Genomic DNA, 27,330 nt, shown 5'->3' on the forward strand with positions numbered 1-27,330 from the left:
AAGCAGACCAGCCTGGGCTCCCCTGTTACTTCTTCTATACTAAACCCTTTCTTGTTTCACTGTCCTCAGCTTTAAATGTTTTGCTTGCTTGCTTGCTTGTGTGTGTTGTTTTTTTGTTTGTTTGTTTGTTTTGTTTTACTGATTTTAGAGAGAAAGGAAGGGAAAGGGAGAAATTGAAATATGGATGAGAGAGAAACATCAACAGGCTACCTCCTGCATGCCCCTCTCTGGGAACTGAGCCCGCAAACCGGGCATGTGCCCTGACTGGGAATAGAACTGGTAACCTTTCCGTGCATGGGTCAATGCTCAATCATTGAGCCATATCAGCAGGGCCAGCACGACTCTTTTAATGTTTTAATCAGGGTGACCCATTAAGTGGGTCAAGTCAGGACACATAGAATAGGTAGACCTCTTATTTCTTAATCATCAAAACCATCTTTCAATTCATCTGATTAGTATGGGTTCTTCATTGTAAAAGTAATCCCTTATTTAAAAAAAAAAAAAGTATTATGCAGCCTTCAGAGATAGCAGGCAGTTTAATATTATACTCACGCCTGTAAAGGCAAAATGTGTTGTCAGCATCTGCTTCGGATGTAGGTATTCCAGATCTGATGAGCTCATCCACAGATGGCACCGAGGACAGCAGGCAAGCCTCTTGGAGACAGAACCTCGTGAGCATGTGGCAGGTGGCTCATCAGTCTAGTTCAGGGCCTAGGGGTCAACTATGGGTTCCAGCAATTCTACCTGTCAATACTCAGGATCATTTGTCTTTGGGCACTAATTCATTAAAGGATGGAGAAAAAAGAAACATGACTGTTTACAGCAGGGCCTATAATTCTTTTTCAGCAGCTAAAATGCATATACTCTATCTAGTTCACTCTTTCCAAGTAATAGGATTGTTGGGGAGCTGGATCTGTTATAAGGTTCTGAACTCAGCAAGGAAGAAACCTGGAGGCGAAAAGCCTCTCTATTTGAGAGGCTGGAAATGCTCCTGCCTTCCTCCCTGAATGGTGCTGGAAAGGCTGAGGTCCTGTTCCCAGAGCCTCATTCTTCTAGAGTCTAGGTCCAAACTCTCACTTGTTTCTTCAGTATGTTGACACCATTTTCATTCATGACCTCAATACCCAGACTCTACCTTAACCCTGACCCTTCCAGCTCTAATCTAGAAATATCCGGAGGTTCAAGGATGGCCAATTTCATCCAAGGTGTGTGGATATTATTACCAACAACAGCTACAGCAACAATAATAACATTCACTGAGCACTTACCATGTGACAAGCATGGCACTAAATGCTTTATCTTCACTAACTCATTGAATTCATATAACAGCCTTCTGAAGTAGGTGCCCATCTTTAGTCCCATTTTACAGAGGAAGAAGTCAAGGCTTTGGGTGGTAACTTGCCAAAGTTAATAGCAGGGAAAGCCAGGATTCGAACCTAAGTGCTTCAGGCTCCAGAGCCTGGGTCTTGAGCATTTAGCGATATTACCTCTAGGAGAAACCTTAACCCACCTCCTGAGAGCATCTCACTGTGGACTCAACACAAAAAACAATGACAAGTGGCCATGAGCACTCTGTTGAAATTTAAGCTTAAAAATACAGTTGACTCTTGAATAATGTGGGGGTTAAAGGCACTGACACCCTACCCCCCCAAGCACTTGAAAATCTATATGTAACTTTTGACTCCCCCAAAACTTAAGTTGTCTCTTGGTATCCATAGGAGATTGATTCCAGAATTCCCTGCAAATACTAAAATCTGCAGAAGTTCAAGTCCGCTGTATAAAACGAAGTAGTCCTCCTCATCCTCGGATTCCTGACTGTGGATCATATTGAAATAAATGGACCCCCACAGTTCAAACCTGTGTTGTTCAAGGATCAACTGTCATTGGTTTGGACATAATTGTTAGAAATCAAGCCATTATCTGGGGGGGAAATATCTACCCGTGTTTCCCCGAAAATAAGACATCTTCCGAAAATAAGACCTAGCGCATGGAAAAATAAGACATCCCCTGAAAATAAGATCTAGCGCATCTTTGGGAGCAAAAATTAATATAAGACACTGTCTTATTTTCGGGGAAACAGGGTACAAAAAGAGATCATGTGAAATCTGAGAACCCATTGTGACGGTCAAGGAGCCCACACTGTATTGCTCATCATGTAACTCTAAAAGCTGCCTGTTGTGTGGGGAGCTTGGGGGAAATACCGAACAGGACAGAAGTCCCTGCCCCATCACTGGAAAGGCAGCCAAGAACTTCTGCCACCTCCACCCAGAGCGGGGCCTACCAAAGGCCACAGAGAGGACAGTGCCCCCTGCAGAGACTGTTATTTCTGACGCTGTGCGAGTTTCCTAATGAATAAACAAATAATTGAGTGTTTCTATCATGTCCCTTGTGATTCAGATCAGTGAAGCACTGCTTATTTATGAAGGACGAATCACAAACACTCCATATCCCAAATAGCTTTCAGAAAAACAACACTGAAAAGCAGTTCTAAGCCTATTTCACTGATCTAACTAACCTTCTCTCTGTTTCTCGCTGTAGAATTGAAAAGAGGGGGTTGAGGGTGGGGTATGCAAAGCCAAATGTAAGTTGAAACTGCTTGAGTGGATCAAGAAATGAAAAAAAAAAAAAAAAAAAAAAAAAAAGTTGCAGATAACCCCCAAACCTCATTTCAACCATTAGAATTCTCCCCCTTCAGACATTTCACAAAATAGCTAATGAGTTGTCAACAATTACTTTATTGAGCATTGCAAGGTACACAGCATTGCACATAGCTTGAAAATGTCAAATTGATGTCATTTGTCACACCCTCTCTAAAGGCGTCACGGATTTCCACGGTTCTATGGTCTTTCCTCCCGCGCTCCAGGGAGCGGCTGCCAGTACCTTTGCTGTAGCACTTACCATGCAGCTGTACCCGGTGGCCTCCCTACTCGATTTTTTATCTCCTCAAAGATGTGATCCATGTAGTGTTGATCTCTGCAACCTTGATGTTCTAAATAATATATATTGGATCAATGGATAATTGGATGAATGATCAGTGCTTCACTCTAAATCCTCCTCCAAACTCCCTAGCCTGCATCTAGGTGGAAGTGTTAATGCCGAGTGAGAAGCCAACATTCAAAAGGCACAGTGGAAACGGAGTGTCTACAAGTGTGGCTAGTCCACACGCTAGAAAATCAGCTCCCTCAGAACGAACAGGTGGCTGACTTCCCCAAGGGCCTGAGAACACAACAGAGCCACGGAAAAATCTCCAAGCCAGAGGTGGGGGTGTATCAACCCAAACTCCCACTTCAAAACCCGAAGTAGCTGGTTGGATGCAGACCAGCAGTCCAGCCACGTGCTGGGTCCCTGTGCCCGTGAGCCAGAGGCACAGTCATCGCTCGTGGTCCAGTGCAAAGTCTCAGCCACCCAAACTTAAGAATATTTTTGCTTTGTTATTCCTTCACAAATTAAAAAAAAAACAAAAAACAAAGCCCATGCAAGAATCAATAAATAAGACATTAAAGAAGCCATGAAACAAAAGACACTTCCAAATGGCTCTCAAGAAGCAGTTTGGATGCCCTGCTCCTTGCATGGGGCCAAGGGGCTCCAGTTGCCATGGATGCCCCCCGTGGGCCTTTCAGTTTGCAGATATGTACATATATATGTATATGTAATGTAACTCACTACACTCATGTTTCTCATCCACCAACACAGAACCTGTGGGAGGCAGTAAGCATGATGCTGCGTATGGATGGCCAATAGTGTCACCACACAGGCATGTCCAACTGGTTAGTCTGTTTGATGAATGATGGAGAAAACTCTGCCATAGTCCAGGGAGGCAGCTGAAGAGTACCACACACACACATAGCTGACATCCTAGCAGTGAAGGGACGTGTGCAAAAGATCATGGTTCCCGATATGCCATCAGGCAGCCATGAAACGGAAGTCAAGCCTGTTACCTCCCTGTGCCTCAGGCTCCTTGTCAAATGAAGGTTTAGCCAGACTATCTGGTCACGTCTAACATTCTCTTTCTTTCACCCTGCAGAATTCTTGACCCATCAATATCCACACCCTTCCCTGTGCCTTCACACTGCTGAGATGAAGAGCAGCACAATCATGGGTGCCAATGCTCACAAACAGACGTGTTGGTGAAGTACTGCTTAAGATTCTTAAGTGGAGCTCCTAGCTCCCTATCATGGACCAGACTGAGGTCATACTCCTCAACCTTGGCATCACAGATTGATCAGGATGCCAGCTTGCTGGCTGCTCTTCTACTTTAGGTCCAATTCAATGATTTTTCTGCAAAATGTAACTCACTACACTCATGTTTTTCATCCACCAATCTGATACAAATAGTTGACCCATCCTTTTCTCCTTGTTGTCTTTCTGGACCCCAGGTTTTTGTATCTGACTTTCAGATGAATGGTGGCCTGCGCCCCCAAGACCAATACATTACACTTGACTTTTTTTTTTTTTTTTTTTTTTTTTTACCTCACAACAATTCTTTAGAACACTTATAAAAATCCGGGCCATTCATTCTGAGCTGTGGAAGGCAGAGCAAAGTTTGGGGAATTCTGCTTCCTCTTCTTACCATTTTCAGTGCAATATTTAAAATGACAAGTGTTTGATCAAAACACTGGAGATTAGCGCTCAAATCAATTTACATTAATAGGAGAGTAATGTTTTCTAGCCTCAAACACACTATAAAAATAATTGTCTACGAGATAATTCTTAATTAGGTTTATACATATGTAAACTTTCCAGACGGCTAGAATAGATTTTGTTCAGTGGCTCTTTTCTATACATTTATACCAAAACAATCATTTAAGGATAGAAGTCAATGGGTTTTACTGTATTGGGTATTTGCTTGATGCATAAGAAAGACTGATCTGGTATGTTGCAGAATTTGAATTTTCATCTTAGCTTAACATGTAGGTCTTTGAGCTCCATCCTGTCAACCAGATATTGAATATATTTCAAATTAGTCCAAGCTTGGCTAGGAATGTCCTGGGACCTACAGCACTTACTCAGAGCTGAGTTCTGACCGATGTGCCCTCTTCTTTCTACCCAAGAAGACTGTCCTACAGTGTTCAAGGGGCAAATCATCTTTGCCCTTGCATTCAAAATTTGTTATGCCGCTTTTGGCAAAAATGTTTATCATTACATAAAAGAAAAATTCAGCAAAATTCAACTCTGGAGGAAAAAACATCTGAAAGGCCCTTGGAAGCCACAGAAAGCTAAGGGATATAACAGACTCTCTACCCTAAGGAAGCTATTTCACCAGGGAAGCATGTCTGCACCTCACCAAGGTCGGCTGAGTTGAGGAGAAAGAGAAGTGAAAGACACATTGGCCAAGAATATTTATGCCAGTTTTGCCTTGAGTCTCAGAGAGGAATAGGAGGAACAAGATTTCTTTCTCATCGTCTCAGAAACCCTTTGGTTGAAAGTTGTCCTCTTTTTCATTTTCCCCTCCTGTAGAATTTTAATGAACACCAGAATGTCTCAGCTGGTCATCTGTATCAGAGTAAATAACTAAAGGTCATGGTTTAGAAGTTTGCTCATTTCATATCAGATGACCTATACATAGTCCTACCGTGACCATTTCTCTAGGGTCAAGTCTAAATTGCACCATCTTCCTTTGCAAAAACATACATTCATCTCTATGAAAGGCCAAAATTAATGATAGTGGATAGTGAACAAAGACTCATTGTACAAAGTATTCCAGCCTTTTCTATTAAAAAAAAAAATCAAATTTACTGTGACTGGCCACTATTAGTTTTTTGAATTCTATAACTCCCCAGAATTTTCAAAAGTAACCTTATAGCCAATCCGCTTGAAAACGCTAAAGACAACCTGAAATAGGCCACCCATGGTACCAAAAGCAGTGTCAAAGAGCAGAGAGATGGCGCCACCGAGGCCCACTGCGATGTCCTTGCACACGATGGGAATGGCGCCCATGGTGTACACAGGGAAAGAGGCCACATCCACGAGGACTCGGACAGGGATGCCCAGAATGCGGCAAACAACCTTCAGCAGACAACAGAGGATCCGGAGAATGGCCCTGATGATTTTGAGTATGACTTTGAGTACCTTCCAGGGAATGCTTGCCAACTCTTCCCCAATGGCCAAGAAGTAGGAGATAGTGGCTGAACCCAGGTGGTAAAGGCAACTTTCGATGCCATTAATCACCTGCTTGGCGGCATACCACAGGACGTAAACAGTGTTCTTCAGGATGCCCACCACAAGGCAGCAAATTAGTTGGGAAAGCTTGATGAACGGGGTGGCGATGAAGCCTACGAGATTCCCCAGAAGGCTACTCCTTTCCTCGGGGGCCTCTGGAGGCTGCAGAGCAGACCTCTTGCTCCTTGTGCTGGGGACGGCACTGGTGGTTTCTTTAGATTGCACCATCCGCTCTTCATCCTGGACTTGGTTCACCATTTCCAGGATTTTTTTCATTTTCTCCGTGTCCTGTTCTGTTTCGCCACAGTTGTTCTGGAACAACTGAGGGTTCGATGGAAGCAGTTTCTCCAGTTCTTTCACCATCACATCTTCAATGACATCACCGCCCGTGGTGTGCTTGACAAAGCCCATGGCCCAGCCTCCTCCGGGGACAGCACAGCAGGCTGCCAGCCAAACAAACTTAGGGATGGTCACCTTGTCTTTGACTTTGACGTCTGAGGGCACGGCGCCTGTGATGATGTATAGGTCGTTCCCACCTCCACACTGTGGGGTCAGGGCCTGGTCCATGAGGCTGTTCAGATTCATGTACCACCGTTCCTGGAAGGTCTGGGTCATCGGAACTGCATTTGTGAGAGTGAATGTGGCCATGTGCAAGTCATTGCTGAGGGAGAACGGGTACAGCTGTCCTCTCTGATAATCAGAATCCAGGTAATCTGTAGTCAAGGCTTGCTTGCTTCCCAGGCTGTCCACAGTGGTGATGGCGTCAACCTCATTAATCACCTCCTCAAGGTTGCTGTTGGGATCATCGATCTGAAAGAAGAGAGGGTGTGTTCAGATGCATCAGTGGCCTTGAATCATTCTGCCAAGAACCTAACACAGGGGTGGGGAACTTTTTTTCTGCCAAGGGCCATTTGGATATTTATAACATCACTAGAGGCACGGTGCACAAATTCGTGTGCACAGGTGGAGTCCCTTGGCCTGGCCAGTGATCAGGGCTGATAAGGGTCTGGCCCAGTCCCAATCAGGTTGATCAGGGCCAGCTGGGGGGGTGGGGGAGAGGAAGAAGTGGACCGTGGAAGGTTGGCTGTGGGAGCACACTGACCACAAGGGGGCAGCTCCTGCATTGATTGTCTACCCCCAGGTGATCAGTGTGCATCATAGCAACTACACTTTCTACATTTGGGTTTGGGAGGGCTTGGCTTCTGGTGCATGTACCCTTCATTCACTCTAACATCCCCCAATCCTGATCACCTTTAAAAGATGGTTTCCTATATTCATTACTCTCTGTGTATCCTCCACTCCTACTCTGCAATAATACTCTCTCTCTCTCTCTCTCTCTCTCTCTCTCTCTCTCTCACACACACACACACACACACGCTCACACACACATACCCCATCATGATATGCTTTTTTAATCTGCTGTGGTTTGATGAATTTCATAGCTCTTTTCTGGAATATTTTTCCATGAGATTCAACTTGATTGTGAAAATAAAAGCAAGGGGAAAGTAGATTTTAATCAGCCCATAAAAATCAGAACTGCACTTCAGATAATCAGCCACCAATGTTGTCTGCAATGTAATGAACACCTCCTTAATGAATGTTTACATAGTTTGGGATATATGAAAAAAAATCAACTTTAATTTCAGCATCTAAATCAAATGAACAAAAATATATAGCTTATCATCAGTTATTAGATATTTAGGCTAACCTAAAATTACAATTTGAACAACTGCTGTTTCAATTTAATCTCCCCATGACATTTACTGTTAACAATTACGTTTCAGTCTAGGTCAATCTAGATATGTACCAATAATCCTACTCTTGCCCCACAGTGTGTGTGTGTGTGGTTTGTGTGTGTGTGTGTGTGTGTGTGTGTGTGTGTGTGTGTGTAATCTTGGTTTTGTTTTTCTTTTTAAAATCAGCGGTATAATGTATGCTTTCACTTTACCAATCTGCAATGGCAAAGGAAAGAGCTCAGGATTGACCCATGACTCCATTTTTATCTCTCAAACCGAATTGTCAATTCCTTGATGTCAGGGACCCTGTATATTCCCCATAGGACCCAAACAAGGACTGAAACACATTAGAATCTCAAGATACTAATTCTTCTCTATGCTCTGAGATAGTCATCATGGCAGACAGGTATAACAGGAAGTTGAACCACCCACATTTTCAAAAAACAAAAAAGGTTAAGTAAACAATGTTATATCAGAGAAATATCTCAAAGCCATTCAAAAGCATCTGTAATTATGATGAATTTGTAATGATGGGGAAATATATGCTATAATATTGAAAGAAAAAGAATACAAAGTTTAATAAATACAAAATTTTAAGTCTAAAAATAGGCGAGAAATACTGGAAGAAAACACAAGAAAATGTCCACAATGGTTGTTTTCTTGTCTTTCTCCCTATACCTCTCCTACTGACATCAATCCATAAATTATTTATAGTACTAGAGGCCCAGTGCACAAGATTTGTGCATGGGAGGTGGAGTCCCTCAGCCCAACCTGCACCCTCTTCAATCTGGGACCCCTAGGGGGGTGTCTAACAGCCTGCAGGGATGGGGTCTAAACTAACAGTCAGACATCTGTCTTGCAATCTGGGACTGCTGGCTCCTAACCTCTCGCCTGCTTGCCTGCCTGATCACCCCTAACCAATTTGCCTGCCTGACTGTTCCCCTGCCAGCCTGGTCACCCCCTAATTGCCCCCCTGCCAGCCTGGTCCCCCCTTAACTGCTCCCCTGTTGACATGGTCCTCCCTTAACTACCCCTGTTGGCCTGGTCACCTCCTAACTGCCTCCTGCTGGCCTAGTTCCCCTCTGATTCTTCCTCTGCTGGCCTGGTCCCCCCCTAACTGCTTCCCTGCTGGCCTGGTCCCCCCAGCTGTCCCCTTGCTGGCCTAGTCACCCCCTAACTGTCAAGAAGGAAGTCAGATGTCTGGAAGATGTCCGGTCGACTGGTCTAATCAGCATATTACCCTTTTATTAGTATAGATGTGTTACTTTTGAAAGGAAGCAAACAAGAAATGAATTTAAATAAGTAAATTCTTGACCAGCTGTTGTGGCTCTGTGGTTGACTGTCGACCTATGAACCAGGAAGTCACAGTTCTATTCCTAGTCAGAGCACATGCTCGGGGTTTCAGGCTTGATCCTGGGTGGGGGCATGCAGAAGGCAGTTGAAGATTCTTTCTCATCACTGATGTTTCTCTCTCTCTCTCCCTCTCCCTTCCTCCCCAAAATCAATGAACATATATGTATTTTTAAAATAAGTAAATTCTTAATAACTGATTTCCTAGAGTTAGTGCTACTAAACCCATCACTATCCCAAGGGAATCAAGGCTATGTAAATTGTGTTGTACCTCTTGTCAGGAGGAAAACCAAACATGCATTTCTTCAATTCTACAATGGCAAATGTGGGCATATTCATGGGAGTATGTGTAGGGTTAGCAAGGGCAATGGCAAGGGCAAATTAATGTAAAAGCAGCAATATTCACTGACACCTAGTAGATTACTCCACAGCCTCAGTCTTCACCCAGTCCTAGAATCAGCAATGCTCTCCACTCCTACCAGACCCCCGGCGGACAGAGATAAACAACTCATTCATTTGCACAGCTTCTGCTGCTGCTCTCCTAGGGCTGAAAGATGTACCACTTGGACATATCAGCCTCATTCCTAAATCATGAGATCAAGTTATGGCAGAGCCAAGATTGTGGAGTCTTGGGTGTAAGGTCAGGGATTTCCAGATGCATGTGTTGCCATGGTTACTAGGCATTCTGTCTGCATTTAGCCTACAACTTCTTGATTCTCTCAAGGGAAAGACTGGAGCTGTTTTTTTAATTGCTCCTGTGACAGAGCAGAGGCAGTGTGCAGATGTGTTGTCAGTCCAGGAGCCATTCAGGGATGAAACAGTGCCTACAGGGGTGGATGGCAGGCCTGGAACAGGAGCAGAGAAGAGAGGCTCTTGGATGAGAAAGGAGAGGGAACAAGAGAGAGAGAGAGAAAAGGGGAGGAATAAAAGATAGGGGAAGTTAAGGAGGGAGGGAGGAAGGGAGGAAGGGAGGAAGGGAGAAAGATAACACAATATCCACTTTTAGGCAGAAAAAGACTGTGGATTTTGACTTATTCCAAATGACTTTAGAACATGGCCTTATAGCTTTAGAACAAGGTCAAAGAAGATTTAGCTGGTTGCTTCTGCATTCTCTCAGGCCACTTGGGTTCATGGGGCTTCAAATTTCTGCTATGGTTGTGCACCTGGCAACCAGGTTAAGCCTTTTCTACTCTAACTTCATAGGGACAAAGGAAATGGGCCAGGATGGCACCAAGGTTGCTGAGAAGGCCAGGGCCTAATTAATGATACAATGGGCTCTGTGCACCTCCCTGCCCTGGGTCGCCTAAGGCCAAGGAGTAACTAGATGCTGTGGATACGCATGCAGAAGAGAGCACATCTTTCCTCCCCCTTTCCTTGCTTTTGCAGAACCCCATATCTGTGGTCACTATATTCTTATGATCTCCAAATTCGGTTCTATGGCTTGGTGACAAGATACAATATAATGTTTGAAATCAAGATAGAAGGCCTATATACTATACCTATATGGTGATGGGGTGTGAGGGTCAGGGACTTATATGGTTTAGACTACTAAATAATTGTTTTCAACATAGCACTATATGGAAGGCATTTTTAAAAATATATTTTTACTAGAGGCCCAGTGCACAAAATTCATGCACTCATGGACAGAGATGGGGGGTGGGAGTGGGATCCCTCAGCCGGGATTGCGAGAGGGCACAGGCCAGGTGAAGGGACTCCACTGGTGCATGATCGAGGCTGGGGAGGAACGTGGGAGGTTGGCCAGCCAGGGAGGGACCATGAGAGGTCTCCAGGATGTGTCCGTCCCATCCCTATAGGCCAGACCATAGCAGCAAGCTAATCTAACAGTTAGAGCATCTTCCCCCCTGGTGGTCAGTGCACATCATAGCAAGCAGTTGAGCGGCAGTAGCATATCACACTTTAATTGGTTGAGTGGCCGACCAGACTCTTAACATGTTGGGCTTTTATAATATAGGATTGATTTTAGAGAGGAAAAGAGAGGGGGAGAGAGATATAAACATCAATGATGAGAGAGAATCATTGATTGGCTGCCTCCTGCACACTGCCTTCCGAGGACTGAGCCCAAAATCCCAGCATGTGTCGTGAGCAGAAATTGAACTGTGACCTCCTAGTTCATGGGTTGATGCTCAAACAGTGAGCCACATGGGCCTGACTGGATGGTATTTTTACCTTATTTTATGGATGGGGAAATGAAAACACAGAAAGATGATGTAACGTTTCACAAAGTCACCCAATAATTAGCAGGAACAGGATTTGAATTGAGATCAGTAATTTTATACCTAAAGCTTATGTCCTTTATTACTAAGTCATACTTTCCCCATCTTCATGGACATTGTTATCACAGTTTTCTCTGTCACCGAGTAGGAAAAAGTGCCGCACTGTTTGCAATCTACTTTTCTCTCTGTGCCATGGAATAACTGAAGCTCCTCAAGGTTGCAGGGAAAGAAGCTGATATCTGAGCCCCCAGTGCTGCAGTCCTAGACTGAAGAGAGAATGGCAAGGGGAAGGTAAGAGGGCACATCTCCAGGCTGGCTTTCATGCCACCTTGTTGCCTTTGCCCACAGTCTAGTGTGGCAGCACAGGCAGAGGGCAGCTGGCCAGAGCAGTTTCCAGACTCCTATTACCCTTAGAAACTGGTCATTGGTCTGGCCCTCCATATTCCTATCAGCTCCTCATTTGGCCACTCCCCCGCCCAACCCCACCCCCACTCTACACCAGTAGGGGTAGCCGAGAAACAGCAAGCATAGCAAACCTTCTTGGAGAAAAACTATAAAATCAGTCCCCTCACCATAATCTCCTTTGCTCCCACTGCACAGAAAGAAGTTCAACAGTTAGGAAAGGGACTCTGTATAGCAAGCATGTCAAACCCATGGCCCGCAGACGGCATACGACCCACAACCAATATTTTTGTGACCCAGCCAAAATAATGGTATGTAAGAAACATCTTAATAAAAATTTCGTGACTTAATTTTTATAATATCCTGTTAGACATAATTATTAATAACGCACTACAACGTTCACTAGTGACTGGTTATTATAACCATGTTGCATTCATTTCCCTTATGCGCCTTACACTCAGTCGCACCATTTCTCTCCACTAATACTAACAGCGAATATTTTAGCAGCCGTCTGCCACATCATCAGTCTTGTACTGACTTGTTTTGGTGTGCACAACAGGAAATATTTCGTTTTCAGAGAATAAGGAAAAATAGGTTTATTTGTGTTACTCTTATTAATTTGTGCAGTTATCAGTGTCTGGTAAGTTAACATTCAAGAAAAAATATTAATTTTTATTAAAATGTTTTATTGTTTTATGTTAACGATGACTCATTTATTTCAGCCCCTTGTATTCACCATGTCTCTATCAAAATAAACCTAGGTCTCTATGAAAATTGAAACTTTTTTGACGCCCACATAAGCTTAAACCTTGTTTATTTAGCCCGTGTTAGCCTTTGAGTTTGATATGCTTGGGCTATAGTCACTGTCACCTGGGTAAATTGTATGGCTTAACTGAATCTGGACAATGTTCCTTAAGACTTTATGTTTCCAATGAACAAAGACTTGTTCGTGTTGCCTCCTATACGGATTGTTCACTGGAAGGATAAAAATTACCAAGAAACCAAGAGAAGTTGAACCAACAGGCTCCCAAAGATCCAGAGTTGTGGCATAGGTTGGCCATGCTGGAACCAGAAATGGGTTCCAGACAGCTCTAGGGAATTGTGGCAGCAAGCGTCTGTAGCTGAGACTAATTCGGCGTTTTAATGATTGCCATCATTCAGCCACATTTGACCTATTGGACTTTTTCTATCTCTCCCTCCTGGCTTCTTCATCTACTTCTTTCTGTATAGCTTTTTTTCCTACACCGTGGCCCCTACTGGTCTCTGTTCAACCATCACTTTAGTTTGCACATGGATCATCACAGCCTCCCTAGCCACTGACTATATCATTCACCTTCAATCTTAGCTACTTCTGTTACTTAGTTCCTACTTCAAAGGCTCAAGAGACAGAATCTGAGTGATTCAGCTCAATGTTTCCTATCAGGCCGTGTCAAGACAAGCCTCTAGAATAGCCATCCTTGAGTTAAATGCTCACCCCTGCCCAATCAGCTGTGACTGGGTGCTGGAGAAGAACTCCAGGGAAGTGTCAGGCATTCTAGGTGTGGCTTGTCTAGTCATAACTTTAGTTTGACACACTAATGTAGATAAATGAGTGTGAATAATACTAAAAAAAAAAAATTAAAACAAGAAATAAGAAATAGATAAATGTCCCAAGGTTTACCTCGTCCAGTATTAATCTCTGACAAAAATAACAAAGGGTGTCTTATAAGATGACATATTGACCTTCCATAAACCCTTTATTCTCTCCTTTGAGGATCTAACTAGATACACCTCAAATCTTTGCAACTTACATCCTTTCTCATATTTTATATCTCATTAACTCTCTATATTTTATTCTAGGTGAGTTCCTCTGATATATCTTCTAATTCACTAATTCTCTCTTCAGCTATATCTAGTCTACTTGTTTGTTGAGGTGTTTTTCTTTTTGCATCTTAATGACTCTGTTTTTCTTTTCTAACATTTCTATTTAGTTCTATTTCAAATTTTTCTTGATTATTTTCTCTTGTAAAATTCTTTCTTATCTGTCAATAATTTGGACATACATATCGTAAATTCACAGTTCGATTCCTGGTCAGGACACATGCCCAGGTTGTGAGCTCCATAACCCAGTGTGGGGCATGCTGGAGGCAGCCGATCAATGATTCTCTCTCATCATTGATGTTTCTATCTCTTTCTCCCTTGCCCTTCCTCTCTGAAATCAATTTTTAAAAATTAAAATAAAAAAAGCATATTCTTGGGTGAAGATCTTTTAAAAGTTAGATATTATAGTACAAAGTCACTTCACAATATCATTTGTAAACATATTAATTCCCAGGGCCTAATAATGATCTGTTAACTGACCTCCACTGAGAGAAATGCCTCTTATGGTTCCTACTTCTTATCTTAAAACCAGTTTTTAACCTATGATGAGACTTTCTTCAGATCCCAAGATGTTTTATTACCATTTGTTAAAGAATCATCTGAAAATCTAAAAAAAAAAAAAAAAAAAAAAGTTCACTATACCAGCTTCCTGTCACCACCATGCTTATTTACTCCACAACCAAGTGCATCTGGGTAGGCTCTCACTGTCTGAAGGAATGACAAAGTGTGTGTGTAACAAAATACCTAATAGATGTATAGGAAATTGTATGAAAGGTGACACAAGTATATGTTTTTCAAAATCTAAAATATTATTTGCTACAGTGTCATGTAAAGGGCAGGTGTATTTTCCATGCTCTCTGCAGACATAGTTTAATGATCTGGTTATTGCAATTACAGTAAATTACTGACAGCACCACTTCCTAAAGACAAAAATGCACCTATGATGTAAGAGGTAATTTCAGACTTCAGTTTCTGGGCTACACTGGCCCTTCTGTGTGCACCACCAATCTTACTCTTCGGTTTCCCAGCAGAGTCTCTGAAGTAGGGGCAGGTACAAAGATCTCACTGTGTAATCCTCCTCCCTGCTGACCTAGTCCCCCTGGGCTGCCAGGGTAATTTGATACTGTTCCTGTGTTTCATGGAAACTTTTTCTTCCTAATCACAACATGTTAAGTAAGTTTTAGAAGAATGAGCTCCCGCCTCCACCAGCATCCTGCCCCATAAATAATCTTATAATAAATTCCTTTCAAATTTAGTACCAAGAAAAAATAGTTTCTCTCAACGACTTGGTCAATTCCCTTCCATTTGACATTAAAAGTTATTTCAACCCATGAGACTTCTTTTTTGCTTTGGGTTTAAATAAAAGAATACTTTCAAATTTCCTGCTAGTATGGGTGTTTAAAATGAAAGAAAGAAAGAAAGAAAGAAAGAAAGAAAGAAAGAAAGAAAGAAAGAAAGAAAGACAGACAGACTGGTAGAAAATTGAAAAAGAGTGCTGGAGGGGAAATATTCACCCATCAATAATATTTATTACTCTATTATAATTTATAATATTTATAAACATAAAATTTTGTGACTAGTGCTATGGGAGGAAGCATCAGGATTAGTAAAAATAATCCTATCTACTAAAAGAGCAATATGCAAATTGACAATCACTCCAACACACAAGATAGCTGTTCCCATGTGGTAAAAGATGGCTGCCCCCATGTGGACACAAAGGGCCACCAAAAAATGGCCAGCAGGGGAGGGCAGTTGGGAGGGACATGACCTGCAAGAGAGGGCAGTTGGGGGTGATCAAGCCTGCAAGGGAGGACAGTTAGGGATGACCAGGCCAGCAGAGAAGGGAAGTTGGGGGTGACCGAGCCTGAAGGTTTAGGGCAGTTGGGAGGACCCAGGCCTGCAGGGGAGAGCAGTTGGGGGGACCAGACTGCAAGAGAGGGCAGTTAGGGGAAAACAGGCTGGCCAGGGAACAGTTAGGCATCAATCAGGCTGGCATGGGAGGAGTGGTTTAGGGAGTGATTAGGCTGGCAGGCAGAAGCAGTTAGGGGCAATCAGGAAGGCAGACAGGAGAGCCAGTTAGGAGCCAGCAGTCCTGGATTGTGAGAGGGATGTCCGACTGCCTGCTTAGGCCCGATCTTAACAGGATTGGGCCTAAACGGGCAGTCGGACATCCCTTGAAGGGTCACAGATTGGAGAGGGTGCAGACTGGGCTGAGGGACACACACTCCTGTGCACGAATTTTGTGCACTGGGCCTCTAGTCTTATATAATGAAGAGCTAATATGCTAATTAGACCAAAGAGCAGAACGACCATCTGGATGACCTTCTGGATGACAGTCTGAATGAAATCGGGGCTTCGAGGACCAAGCCCCTTGCATGAATTTTATGCACTGGGCCTCTAGTAATAATATTAATAACAATAACATTTATTGAATACTTTATGCGAGGCATTCTGAGAACTTTATTTTTGTTGTTGTTGTTGTTAGTCCTCACCAGAGGATATTTTTCCAAAACTTTTTAGAGAGTGGAAAGGAGGGGGAGAAACAAACATCGATGTAAGAGAGACACATCGATTAATTGCCTCCTGCACATACCCGATGAGGGCTGGGGACTGAGCCTGGAAACAAATTATTCAGTCTACAGGCAATGCTCTATCCAGTGAGCCAAACCTGCTAGGACCTGAGAATTTTACATGCACTAAATCAGTTAAGTGGCTGTGGTATGTATTGACTCATTTAAACTCACACAACTAGGTACTATTCTTCTCACCTGTTGACAGATAAAGAAACTGAGTCACATCAAGATTAATTAACTTGCTAAGGTCACACAGTTCGTGAGTAATAGTATCAGGGCATGAACTGAAGAGATCCAGCCCCACAGCTACTGTCTTACATGCTTTGCAGGCCTTCAAATAGGCCTTCACATCAAGAAACTCACCAACTATTTAGGAAAACAAGATATAGATACAGAGTCATACTGGAAATCGCGGGAAAAAGAACAGTGTAATGCAGTTTATGTTAAATGGTATAAAGAAAAAAGAACCATCAAATTTTAGAGGAAGGAAGGGCAGCATGAGTGCAGCCGAGGAAGAATTCTTACAGAAGCTGAGATGGGATTAGGAGGATGTGCAAGGCTTCGATAAATTTAGAGAAATGGGAGGTCAGTAAGGCTTAACAATACTTCTCTACAAAGGCTTGAGGCAGAGACAAGCAGCCTGTGAAGACAGGACTGAGTAAGGAAAGAGCAAGATTTTCCTGGAAAGGATAGTAGGGGGCCGGCTTAAAGATGACCTGATATGCAGAGGACTAATCGTAGACTAATTATAACTACCACTTAGTGAGGACTCACTAAGTGCTTTACATAAAGTATCTTCTTTAATCCTAACAGGGTCTCTACTACTTTCCTTTACAGAAGGAAAAACGAAGGCTCAGACACCGAGCAGGGTGCCCCGTGTGACACTGTTAGTGAGGGCTGGTGAGGTCACAAACCCACGTAGTCTGACTTCAGCAGCTATAACGCACTCCGCTCTGCTGTTCAGAGCGGAAACTCCCTGACGGTTTCTAAGGACCATAGGGGTGTGTCCTTCGGTATCACTGGGGATGTGTCCTTCCAGGGGGCATTCACCCGGCTGATCTGGGCAGGAAGCCTGGACCACAAAGGCAGGCGAGGGGATGGAAAAGGAAGGACACGTGCAAGATTCCGGAAGGAAGAAGCGCAAGATGTGAGCGCTGATTTGGGAAGGTCCGGGGAAACTAAAAGATGATGTCAAGGGCCAGAACTGAGGTCATTGGAAAATGAGGGGCAAGGGAGGAAATGTAAACAGACCAACCTTTCAATGAGACTAAACTGACAGGCAGAAATATCTTATAGCGGCCCGAGATCCAGAACTGGAGCTTGGGAGCAGAAACGAGGTTGGAACTACAGATGAGCAGTTAGCCAAAGAGGCATATTAACAACAAAGAGTCAGCTTGCTCTCAGACTTTCTGTGGTCAGGCACGGTGGGGGAGACTTACATAAGAGATGCGCACTGCAGTGCAGGTAGCCCTGTGGTACCCAGAATTATTGGAAGGATATACAGTACAGATGAGCGTTTTTATTTTAATTGCTATCAATTTATGTTTAATGGGCTCTAGGAAAATATGACCAGCATTTCATATACATGATTTTGTGGATATGATTATTTAGGACAAGACTAAATTGGTTTCCCAGGAAGCTGATTTAAAAACAGTAGAAAGGCCAATTTCAAATAAACAGCGATAAACGTGTACTCAGATACAGCAAAAACCTGACAGAGCAGGTTTGCAAATGACTACAACATCATTGCTGAGTCCCACCTAACCCTACCAGGTATGCATTGTTCTCACCTTACACACAGGAAAATGAAAACTCAGACAAGTGACATGTGCAAGGTCATCTGATAAACGAGTGTCAGAGCCACGGCTTATGCTCAGCTTCTTAGACTTCAAAGCTCCTCACATGAGCCATCAGCAGCCCCTGTCCTGGATGAAAGAGGCCGGGAGCCACTCTGGAGGACGGGAGGAGGAGGAGGAGAGAAGCTGGAAGACCAGGCGGAGCTGTGGGAGAATCAATAATCTGGGGTCACATCAAAAAAGAGGAGAGAATGAGCCCAGCCGGCATGGCTCAGTGTTTGAGTGTTGGCCTACGAACCAAGAGGTCACAGTTCAATTCCTGGTCAGGGCACATGCCCAGATTGAGGGGTCGATCCCGGGGGATGGGTGAGGGGGCATGCAGGAGGCAGCTAATCGATAAGTCTCTTTCATCTTTGATGTTTCTATGGCTCCCTCTCCATTCCTCTCTGAAATCAATATATATATATATATATATATATATATATAGAGAGAGAGAGAGAGAGAGAGAGAGAGAGAGAGAGAGAGAGAGAGAGAGAGAGAGAGAGCGCAAGCTTTGGCTCAGGGAGGATCACCAGTGTGGCACCTGCCTCAAGAGAAAAGGGAAGATGCAGACAAAGACCAAGGCCTTCCATGATTAAAAAACCCTCAGTGAGACCTCAAAGGGCCATTTCCACTGGGAGCTCTGGAAGGAAGACGGGGTGGAAATGACTGTGTGTGGTGAGAGGAGGCTGCAGAAACTGACCTCTTGTCAGAGAAGTCTTTATCGGTAAAGGCAGGCGACGAACAGGACCTTAGCTGAGAAGCAGGAATTACAGGGATAAGCGAAGACTGTCTTCTAGCCCCGACGCACTAGAAGGGACAGCCCCAGGCAGAGGGGACATTGGGAGGATGGGGCTACTTGGTCTCTGTACCAGGGAGCTTCCGGAGGGGACGATGAGAAGGGACCGCCTAGAGAAGCAGTGAACCACTGAGCAGAGCCCAGTCCCTGTGAGTATCTGAGCTGTGAAATCCATGCAAACCTCAGGGACCACAGTGGCCCAGCGAATTGTCACTGAGGAGGGAGAAGGAGCTGCTTGTTGGAGGTGACAATGACCTGTGGGACACAAGCATGGGGCTGCAGCACCTGTCAGCCATCTCCTGCCCACCCCGAACTCTCTCCTCTGCTCCACTTCTGACGGCCTCCCTCTCCCCTCTCAACTCCTCCAGGGACAGTCCCACTAAGGCACAAGCTTTCTGTGAACCAGATCAGAGGCATGGCAGGTGTGGGCGAGTCCCCTTAACTCCCTTCCCAGCACCAAGCCTGCACAAGTGTTTCCATGTGACCCCCCACAAGCCCAGAAGAGTAGGAACTCAGTGAGGGTCCCCGCTAAGACCTCCAAGGCCAGTCAGGGGCCTGCACAGGGAGCCAGGGAGTGGGGCAGCCCTGAGCATGGGTGGAGGGTCACAGAATGTTCCAGAACACACAGGAGCAGAGGAGGCTTTACAGAGGGCTGGGATGACTGGGTGGGGAGGACAGTGCCAGAAGCCAATTCCAGCATGTCAGCAGGGCTGAATCATTTGGAAATGGCTGAGGGCATTCCCCCAAACCTGAAAAGGATGCATAAATGATTGCTTGCTGCCAGACAGCTGAGGGCATTTCAATCTACATGTTATTGCCTCCTACTGGCCAAACACCTGAACAGCCATAGCAGTTTCTCCCAAATCCAACAATGCCTCTGTATACTAAACCTGGCCTTCAATGTGTATATCTACCTCGCCTTAGGACAATTTGTGTTAATAAAAAGCAAGGGGTCCGGACAGACAGGAGAACATGGTTCCTTTAACTAAGTCTTCTCTGGCTCCCCAAAATGCCTTCCAAAATTATGTTTTGTCTCTGGACTCTTGATTAATCTACACGCAGCCACTTCTCCAGATTCCTGAACCCCTTCAAGATGCCAAGAAACACACACTGGCAGATAGGAATAGGGAGAAGCTTACCATTTGTTACCAAAGAGCAGTAACAGTGGACCCAACAGGGTTTAAAAGTCAAGAAGAAAGAGTTACCAGGGGAACCTGTGTGTCGGAGAGTGGGCTCCTGTGCATTTGCTCCTTCCATTTTACAGACTGTGTGTTCCTCAAGCATTGGGATCATCTCTCTCTTTCTTTTTAATGTTCTTATTGATTTTAGAGAGAGAGAGTAAGGGAGAGGGAAAGAGAGAGAGAGAGAGAGAAACATCAATGATTAGAGAGAATCATTGATTGGCTGCCTCCTGCACGCCCCACACTAGGATGGAGCCGCAACCCGGGCATGTGCCCTGAGTGGGAATCAAACCGTGACCTCCTTGTTCATAGGATGAGGCTCAACTACTGGCCGGATCGCCTCTTGTACTTTTGTTTGCCTAAATCACATGTGGTAGGTTCTTGGTAGGTGTTTGCTGATTGCTGAGCGGTGACTGCAGTAGTAACAAAGGGGAGGGGGACCAGAAAAAGGAATGACACTGGGAGCATGTGGAGGAGAGTGGGCCTGGTACGAGGGAACCTCTTTGGAAAAGGTCAGAGAGGGTGCATGGGGGACTCAGGGCAGCTTTGAGTCCTCAGGGACAGCGGTGGTCAGCTTCTCTGCCATAAGTGGGGATATAGTGGGCAGAGCATACGAAGAACAGGGATGGTGTGCCAGGGGATTCACAAGAAGAAAGAAAGGCCCACAAAGGCCCAGCAGGACTAATGGGGAGGCCAGCTCTGCTGAGACCAGGGTTCAGTTTGGTACTTAATTTACCCACAACAATGACAAGTAGTCCCGGGACAGGTGCAAAGGACAAACTGACGTGCCTGACCTCAGCATCCAGGTGGGCAAGGGAAAGTGTTGCAGGTGACAGCTAATGGCACTGCTAGTGCAAAGAGACTGAGTGGGTGCAAGTGCAGGTGAGAGGCGGGACAGACTCAGGGGACGTGGGGCGGAGGAGGCTGAAGAGAAGGAGTGGCAGGTCAGCAGCTGGCAGGTGGAGGGGCCAGCTGTGACCCTGTTGCTGATGGGGGGGCTGAGTGTGGGACACCAAAGGCAGGGAGACCACCAAAGTGGGGAGAAGTCTGCCAGGCAGAGAAACTACATTTGTCCATCTGTCTGTCCCACAGAGTTGAAGGGTCAGATCGGGGCCAGTACCTATTATCTCTGCTCCCTACACCTGTTATGATGGCCCTCAGCCAGGAGGTATTCGTTGAATAATCCCATTGGATCCCCACAACAATCTTCTGATGCGCATCTCATTTCCTCTGGTGTGCAGATGTGCACAGGCTCCAAAGAGAACGGGCTGGGCTGCCCTCGAGGCCTGCTCCAGGACCTGCCCCGGGAAAAGGTGGCCATCAAGAGAAACCATCAAAACGCTTCTGACACTGCGATGATTCAGGAAGGGCGGCATTTCCTTTCCCTGGGGAATCTCAGGCTGAGGCTAGACAGCCTATGCAGGATGATTCAGACCAGATCCTGAGATCAGAAGACACAACCTAGCGAGCTCCTGTAACCCTGTGGGAGAGAGAAGCTATGTCTTTTGGGGTCTGTTTTATTTTCAACAAAAGTTAAATAATCAGATGAGCTGAACAGTGGATGTTCCAATTTTGTTCCTGTTCACAGTTTTCTGAATTATCATCCACACGGGAACATTCCAGAGATGCTACCATCCCACTGCCCATCAGTAGGAGGGTGGGAGGGGCCCTCCTTACAAGAAACGGGGAGAGTAGCTGATAATCAGATCATCAGATCATCTTATCAGGGCTGGAGCTGGACAGTGCAAACCGGCTCCCTGCACGGATGCATGCATTAGCATGCACTAGATCCGAGGCCTTGGGTGAGTCCTAAGAGAATCCACTCGCCACAGAAAACACCCAGCACCCAGGAAGAGCCGGAGGCAGCTGGGGCCACAGAGCGGGCGGAGGACATTGAGAGGAATAAGCCAGGAGACCTTCTGGAGCTCTCAGAAAAGGAATAAACAGAGTTCTGACCCACCCATTTAAGAAAAAAAGTAATAAATCCTCCCTGCTTGGCATCCAAAATATTCCTTATCCTCTTGGGGATAGAAATGGCTTTAGAAGAATTACAAGGATTTTTTTTTCTTTTTCTTTTTTTTAAGGAGAGAAATGAAGGCTGTTTTCCTTTCCTGACCAGCTCTTCAGCACTCAGGGGGACTCCCCCGCTTCTCCCTGCCACCTTCACCCGGTGAATCAGCTTCCCTCTGAGGCCACTCGCATCTCCTGCCTTTGGGGGAACAGGCACTGCAGCTCTCCTTGGGATGTGCATGCCTTAGGACGGTCCTCAGCGAGTGCTGGGGGAATGGCAGAGATGCAAGGATGAATGGCTGAGTCCTAAGTTGGAAGATGATGGAACAGGAGAGAGAATGAAAGCCCATTTATTCCATTTCCATTTCAGACTGTTTTTTCTTAAAAAGTAAAAAATATATAAATAAAAGGTGGAGGGATTTTTAAAAATGCACCAAACCTACACTAGCAATACACGCAGGCAAGGGAGGCCTGGGGGGAGGCGGGCAGGCGGCCTGAAGGCCAACACACTCCCATGGGACTCCTCAGACTGCTCCTCTCACACAAAGCTCCAAAGTTTCCAACTCCTGGGAGCCTTGGAGAGAGTGTGGACTCCTTTAAGACCTTTCCAGAACTGCAGTACCTTCTCAGGTTACATCATCCCTGGTCTTCTCTGGTTTCCTTCCTCATTACTCACTGAGGCCTCCACTTTCTTTTTCCACACTGGACGCTACTTTCTTTTCCAGAGCAATTATTCTCAGCCTTGAACTGCGTGGGGCAGAACTCAGAAAAGCCGGTTCAATGGAGCTGTCTCCATTTCTCATTTTTCCCCCTTCAGAGTTCAAGTTTAGAGGTTCTTCCACCTGGCTGGCCATCAGGACCACCTGGAATTAAAACAAAAATACCTCCAGGCCTTACCTCAGACCAGTTAAATCAGAACCTCTCAGGTAGGAGCAGGGCTGGGAATCAGGATGTTTTTAAAGTTCTCCAGATGATTCTAAATTAAGAACCGGCTGGGCTAGATCTTCATCACATTTTTATTTATCACTGTTAGAATTCAACCCCTGCCTAGATAGCCACTAAAAGGAATCAGAAAAGTGTCCTTAAATTAATAGTTCTCAAAATTTAATTTGTATTAGAAGCACCTCTGTCCTTATCTTACTTAATAATAGACAAACATGTAAATTGACCATACCTCCACTATGCCCACAGCCAATCAGGAGTGAGTATGCAAATTTAACCAGGCAAAGATGGTGGGTTAATTTGCATATGCAGGCATGGAGAGGCCAGGTGGGATGCCTGCTATGGAAGTGGGGGGGGGGGGGGGGGAGCAAGAGGGAGCTACAGGAGTGGTGCTCCGGCCGGGAATGAGGACTTGGCGACTCCTGGGCGGCCCGGAGGAAAGCCAAGGAAAGGAAGGCCTATTCTTGCACAAATCTTCATGCAACGGTCCTCTAGTTTAAAATAAGGTCTATTCACTAGGTCTGGAGTGGGGTTCAGAAATGCGTTTTTGCACTCTACCCCCCCCCCCCCCAACTTAAGTGATACTGATGCAGGAGGTCCAGGAACCCCACATTGAAAAACAAATGTGCAAATCATCTTTGATAGTGCCCCAGCTGGGCTTGGTCAGACTATTCATATTTTGTGAGAGGTATTATCCCCAAATTGCTAGAGCTATGATGATGATAATGGAGAGAACAAAATATAGAGCCATCTGAGTCCTCCATCTATCAGAGCAGCTAGTATTCTGATCATAAACATGTATAAACATGGATTTCCTGCCTTATTCTCAGGTGGTATGAAAAGTCTATTTTTTGCTATTTATTCTCTTTTGAGCACATCTCACTGCTCTAACATCTTCAATAACATCCTGGTTAATAAACAACTGGCATGTAAATCGGATCCCCCTGAAACTCCCCCAGCCTCTTCTCTCAAACATTCCTTCATCTTCAACAAAACAGGCCGATGCCTGTCCCAACCGTGTCAGATGCATGGCTGTAATGTAAATGCTCCCCTGCTTCTCTCTGTGCTGCCGCCCACACCATCAATGGCTGGCAATGCCTTCTCCATTCCTCTCTGCTGCTTGCATGGATGCCAAGGCTGGGCTTCAGCCTCATGCTTTTGTGCCTGGCAGTCTCCTCTGGCTCCCAGATCCAGTCTCCACTCCCTGCTCTCTAGGGACCACATTGTCTGAGCTCTCTTGCTCTCTGGCTTCCGACTGGAATAGCCAACAGGAGGGTGGGAAGAGGAGGCCAGAGTACTTATTCCCTTGCTTCCTCCCCACTTGGTTGCTGCAGTTCCGGCGCTGGCTGAGTTTCTCTGTCGTCATGGCTCCCACCAGGCTTCCCCTGACCCCACAGACCGGGGATAGTGACAGCTCCGTGTGATGGCTAGGCCTGGGTGCTTCGCCATATCTTGCTGACTCCCTTAATTCTCTAGAAATCATTTCTTCATTCAATTCTGTTGGTTCAACTCTTTGAGAGTTCTATCCATTTCCTGCTAGGATATAGCTATGGTGAGATCTTTCCCAAGAACCCAACTCACCCAGTCCTGGGAGGTTACAACCACCTCAGGGCATTGGTAATAAGGATTACATGCATGGATGGTACACAGAACGGGTCCCTCAAGTAGTCTAATTTGGCTGTCCACTCTGGGCTCTCCCAGCCAACTGCCAGGTATACCAGCCCCTGTCAATCAATGTACCACAGTCAACTTTTACGTCTGACTTCACTGAGCAGTTCTGACACTACCTCTGAAAGAGCAGCACTTGTTACTGCATGACCCTTCCTAAGCACTTGCCTTGCCAGTCACAACCAAGGGACAGCCAATCCAGCCAGGGTTTTCTATTTAAGAAACTCAGCGACTGACAAGAGTCAGGGTGTGAGAGTTGCTAGATGCATTTTAGGGTTGACAACCAGGATGGTCCATGAGAAAGCAGGTAGAAGTCAGAAGACGGTGCTCTCACCGGTTTGGCTCAGTGGATAGAGTGTTGACCTGTGGACTCAAGGGTCCCGGGTTCAACTCCGGTTAAGGGCACATGCCCAGGTTGCAGGCTCGGTCCCCAGTAAAGGGGTGTGTGTGCAGGAGGCAGCCACTCGATTCCCTCTCATCATTGATGTTTCTCTCTCTCTCTTCCTTCCCTTCCTCTCTGAAATCAATAAAAATATATATATATATTTTTAAAGACAGAGGATGGGAGAAGGACCCTGGAGACTAAAATTTGGTTTTGTAGACAATTCCCAGCTCTGGTTCCTTTGGGGCCTTTGTGTATCTATCTATTCCTGTGCCTGTTCCTACAATAGCCCTGCCCTTCACCTAAATAAGGTTGGGTAAGCATATGATTCATGCACCAACAAGCCTGAAACAACAGGAGTTCTGTTCTTATGAGAACTCACTAAGCCCACTGTGGAAATTGGGGCAGGGACCTTGTAGGCATGGAACCTTCTAGACACCTGGATTAAATCTAGGAACAAATGAAGGTACAAAGCTGCCCTGGTCCAAGAAGTCTGGGGACAGATCAGAGGGATGCCCCATGGGACAGAGAGAAAGAACTTCTACCACATTCAGAGAATGTATCAGGAGAAAAAGTAACACAGAAAAAGTAACACAGAGAACAGAACGTAGAGAAAAAGCTGAGACCAGCCACAGGGAAGGTGGCAATGGAGCAGGAAAGGGGATTTTTGTTGTTTTGACAAGGTTTTGTTAGAGAAAGCCAGGATCACAAAAGTCTTCAGAGTTGGCATTGGGGACCTCCTTTTTGCTAAAGATTTTTTTTTAAAAATCACCTTAGAAGGGGACTTAGCCCTCAGACCCTTTACCACAGCATAATAACTCTCACTGTAGAAAATGGTTTCTTTACATCCAACCTAGTAAACCCTCCTGAAGTGCTAAAGTTTATATCTTCTTAAGCACAAAAGAAACAGCATCTGCTCCATGTCCTGTAATAAATACCATTTGAGGCTAGTAAGTCTGCCCCGAGACAAAATCATTTCCTTTTTTTTTTTTTAACTTTTCTCCTGGGTGTTTGGAATGTGGCTCTTCTCCAAGTTCCTCTAAACATGGACTACACAACAGCGGGGCTTGGAATTAGAAATCGAACACCAGGTTAGAAATGAGGCACCTGTCAGCCCTGCCACTTACTGGCCTTGTGACTTCGGGCAGACAGTGGCTCCCTGGGCCTCTGTCTCCTATACCTGTGCTCAGGAACATGGGAAGGGGAAGGAAGGCGGGATTATGCCAAGCCATCCATGAGCAATATGTGACATAAACTTGAAAGAAAAATGTGATGAACTGGACTTTGCATTGGAAATGCCTAGGTTTCCTATTTCTAAGTGAAATACACTGTATTTGTCAAAAGAGCCCCTTCATTCTCTGACTCCAGGGGGTGTGTTGGTTGTTTCTGAGCTTGTTGTATGTGGCTTCAGAGTCCAAAGCGTGTGCTGAAACTTGTGGACTAAATAAAGGGTATGAAAACATACATGAGTCTCTGAAAGATGGAAATTTCTGGAATGTTAGCGCACACATAGACACACACATTCACAAACTGTATATGTAAGAACTTAGATCTTTCCCTAACTGGTTTGGCTCAGTGGATAGAGGGTCGGCCTGCAGACTGAAAGGTCCCAGGTTCAATTCTGGTCAAGGGCATGTACCTTGGTTGCGGGCACATCCCCAGTAGGAGGTGTGCAGAAGGCAGCTGGTCGATGTTTCTAACTCTCTATCCCTCTCCCTTCCTCTCTGGGAAAAAAAAAAAAAAAAAAAAAAAAAATATATATATATATATATATATATATATATATATATACACACACACACATATATATATGTATATATATATATATACATATATATATTTTTTAAGAACTATATCTTTTTCTTTATATTCTTCCAAAACACTCAAAAAATTTTATCATAAGCAGTACATTACTTGTATAATCCGAAAAACCCTAAATGTTATAAATAATGACAACCGCAACCACATTAAAAAGGTTAGTTGAAAATTATAGGTCTAGATCTAGGGCTGCCATGCCATAATAGAAATAAGATTATACCGCCTTCAAATTCCACGGTCACTGTTCAACTCATATTTGCTGAGTACTCAGCACTCAACATTACCCACTTACTGAGTGATGGCACCATGTGAGACCAGGAGTTGGCAAACCACAGCCAGTGAGCCAAATCCAGCCTGCCACCTGCTTCCACAGGGTTCCCT

General features: G+C 44.9%; 1 protein-coding gene across 1 annotated transcript in view; it reads right to left on the reverse strand.

Moving 5' to 3' along the window:
- Nucleotides 1-2,715: 2,715 nt before the first annotated feature.
- ENDOD1 (endonuclease domain containing 1) overlaps nucleotides 2,716-27,330 on the reverse strand; it is a 36,604-nt gene continuing 11,989 nt past the window's right edge. The window contains exon 2 of the mRNA XM_084895401.1: nucleotides 2,716-6,969. Within this exon, the coding sequence (XP_084751527.1) occupies nucleotides 5,767-6,969 (1,203 nt within the window). The 3' untranslated portion in view covers nucleotides 2,716-5,766. The remainder of the gene's footprint in view (nucleotides 6,970-27,330) is intronic.

The sequence above is a fragment of the Pipistrellus hanaki genome (genome assembly GCF_964339955.1).
Source record: "Pipistrellus hanaki genome assembly, chromosome: 9".
In the NCBI taxonomy this organism is placed as follows: domain Eukaryota; kingdom Metazoa; phylum Chordata; class Mammalia; order Chiroptera; family Vespertilionidae; genus Pipistrellus; species Pipistrellus hanaki.